General features: G+C 47.8%; 1 protein-coding gene across 1 annotated transcript in view; it reads left to right on the top strand.

Moving 5' to 3' along the window:
* Phum_PHUM569140 (trypsin, putative) overlaps positions 1-2,890 on the top strand; it is a gene marked incomplete at both ends in the record, with an annotated part of 9,755 nt that overhangs the window by 6,731 nt on the left and 134 nt on the right. Inside the window, one exon of the mRNA XM_002432035.1 lies at positions 518-2,890. Coding sequence (XP_002432080.1) covers positions 518-2,890 — 2,373 coding nt within the window. The remainder of the gene's footprint in view (positions 1-517) is intronic.

Here is a 2,890-nt window from a genome sequence, read left to right as displayed (position 1 = left end):
AAGCATATAATCCGATCACAACTTTGGCTCCTTTTGAATTATCACCCTCGGGACTATCAACTGTTAAAAATAATAATCCTAATTTTCAACAATCCGTCGGCCCACAATTAGTAACAATTACAAATAAATACTTACCAAGTACACCCGATATATTAGCAATAACAACACCTAAAAACGAAGTAACAAAATTAAGTATTACAACAGAAAGCAGCATATTTTTTAACAAAAATAACAATGGCGTTACAACCATAGGTACACCATTCGAAAAAGGTAATGAAAATTATTTATAAATATTAACATATGAAAATCAATTAAACTCCAAAAAAAACAAATTTAAAGATAAACAAAAAAATTTTTTTAATAATGTATTTTAAAGGACCTACAAAAAAACCAGACTATTCGAACTTTGGAGGTGCCGGTACCGGACTATTAAGTACTACAAGAAAACCATACACACCCGGTCAACCCGGACAACCAGGTCAGCCAGGACATCCAAATTTTGGAGGTAGTTCTACAGAAAAACCGTACCAACCTGGACAACCTGGTCAACCTGGACAGCCAGGACAACCTGGTCAGCCGGGAAAACCTGGACAACCAGGCTATGGAAGTAGTACTCCAGGATTGTTCGGTACAACAGGAAAACCATACCAACCAGGACAGCCTGGTCATCCAGGACAACCTGGACATCCAAGACAACCCGGTCAACCAGGACAACCAGGACAACCTGGCTACGGAAGTAGTACTCCAGCATTGTTCGGTACAACAGGAAAACCGTATCAACCGGGACAACCAGGACAACCCGACCATCCAGGTCAATCAGGACATCCCAGTTTTGAAAGTAGTTCCACGGGAAAACCATACCAACCTGGACAACCTGGTCAACCTGGTCATTCAGGACAATCAGGACAACCAGGACAACCAGGCTATGGAAGTAGTACTCCAGGATTGTTCGGCACAACAGGAAAACCATACCAACCTGGTCAACCAGGACAACCGGGACAACCTGGTCAACCTGGTCATCCAGGACAAGCAGGTCAACCTGGACAGCCAGGACAACCAGGCTATGGAAGTAGTACTCCAGGATTGTTCGGCACAACAGGAAAACCATACCAACCTGGTCAACCAGGACAACCGGGACAATCTGGTCAACCTGGTCATTCAGGACAATCAGGTCAACCTGGACAGCCAGGACAACCAGGCTATGGAAGTAGTACTCCAGGATTGTTCGGCACAACAGGAAAACCATACCAACCTGGTCAACCAGGACAACCGGGACAACCTGGTCAACCTGGTCATTCAGGACAATCAGGTCAACCTGGACAGCCAGGACAACCAGGCTATGGAAGTAGTACTCCAGGATTGTTCGGCACAACAGGAAAACCATACCAACCTGGTCAACCAGGACAACCGGGACAACCTGGTCATCCAGGACAACCAGGACAACCTGGTCATCCTGGACATCCAGGTCAACCAGGACAACCTGGCTACGGAAGTAGTACTCCAGGATTCTTCGGTACAACAGGAAAACCATACCAACCTGGTCAACCAGGACAACCTGGTCAATCTGGTCATCCAGGACAACCAGGACAACCTGGTCATCCAGGACATCCAGGTCAACCAGGACAACCTGGCTACGGAAGTAGTACTCCAGGATTGTTCGGTACAACAGGAAAACCATACCAACCTGGTCAACCAGGACAACCGGGACAACCTGGTCAACCTGGTCATCCAGGACAAGCAGGTCAACCTGGACAGCCAGGACAACCAGGCTATGGAAGTAGTACTCCAGCATTGTTCGGTACAACAGGAAAACCATACCAACCAGGACAACCAGGACAACCGGGACAACCTGGTCAACCTGGTCATTCAGGACAACCTGGTCAACCTGGTCATCCAGGACAACCAGGCTATGGAAGTAGTACTCCAGGATTGTTCGGCACAACAGGAAAACCATACCAACCTGGTCAACCAGGACAACCGGGACAACCTGGTCATCCAGGACAATCAGGTCAACCTGGACAGCCAGGACAACCAGGCTATGGAAGTAGTACTCCAGGATTGTTCGGCACAACAGGAAAACCATACCAACCTGGTCAACCAGGACAACCGGGACAACCTGGTCAACCTGGTCATTCAGGACAACCTGGTCAACCTGGTTATCCAGGACAACCAGGCTATGGAAGTAGTACTCCAGGATTGTTCGGCACAACAGGAAAACCATACCAACCTGGTCAACCAGGACAACCGGGACAACCTGGTCATCCAGGACAATCAGGTCAACCAGGACAACCTGGTCAACCTGGCTACGGAAGTAGTACTCCCGGATTGTTCGGTTCAACAGGAAAACCATACCAACCAGGACAGCCTGGTCAATCTGGTCATCCAGGACAACCAGGACAACCTGGTCAACCTGGCTACGGAAGTAGTACTCCAGGATTGTTCGGTACAACAGGAAAACCATACCAACCTGGTCAACCAGGACAACCAGGACAGCCTGGTCAACCTGACTACGGAAGTAGTACTCCCGGATTATTTGGTACAACTGGAAAACCGTATCAACCAGGACAACCAGGACATCCAGGTCAACCAGGACAACCTGGTCAACCTGGCTACGGAAGTAGTACTCCAGGATTGTTCGGTACAACAGGAAAACCATACCAACCAGGACAACCTGGTCAACCTGGACATCCAGGTTTTGGAGGAAGTTCAACCGGAAAACCTTATCAACCGGGTGAACCTTCGTTTGGTACTCAACCCGGATTCACAGGTCCAACTATTCAACCTTATCAGCCCGGTAAAAGTGGACAGCCTAACGGATTAATTATTGGAAGCGGTACTCCAAGTTTCTCATCTACCGATAAACCTACATTTGTTCTACCTTCTAGTCAAT

The sequence above is a fragment of the Pediculus humanus genome, genomic scaffold (genome assembly GCF_000006295.1).
Source record: "Pediculus humanus corporis 1103172108302 genomic scaffold, whole genome shotgun sequence".
In the NCBI taxonomy this organism is placed as follows: Eukaryota; Metazoa; Arthropoda; class Insecta; order Psocodea; family Pediculidae; genus Pediculus; species Pediculus humanus.
The sequence above is the reverse complement of the archived record's forward strand: the minus strand, read 5'-3'. Positions and strand labels throughout refer to the sequence as shown.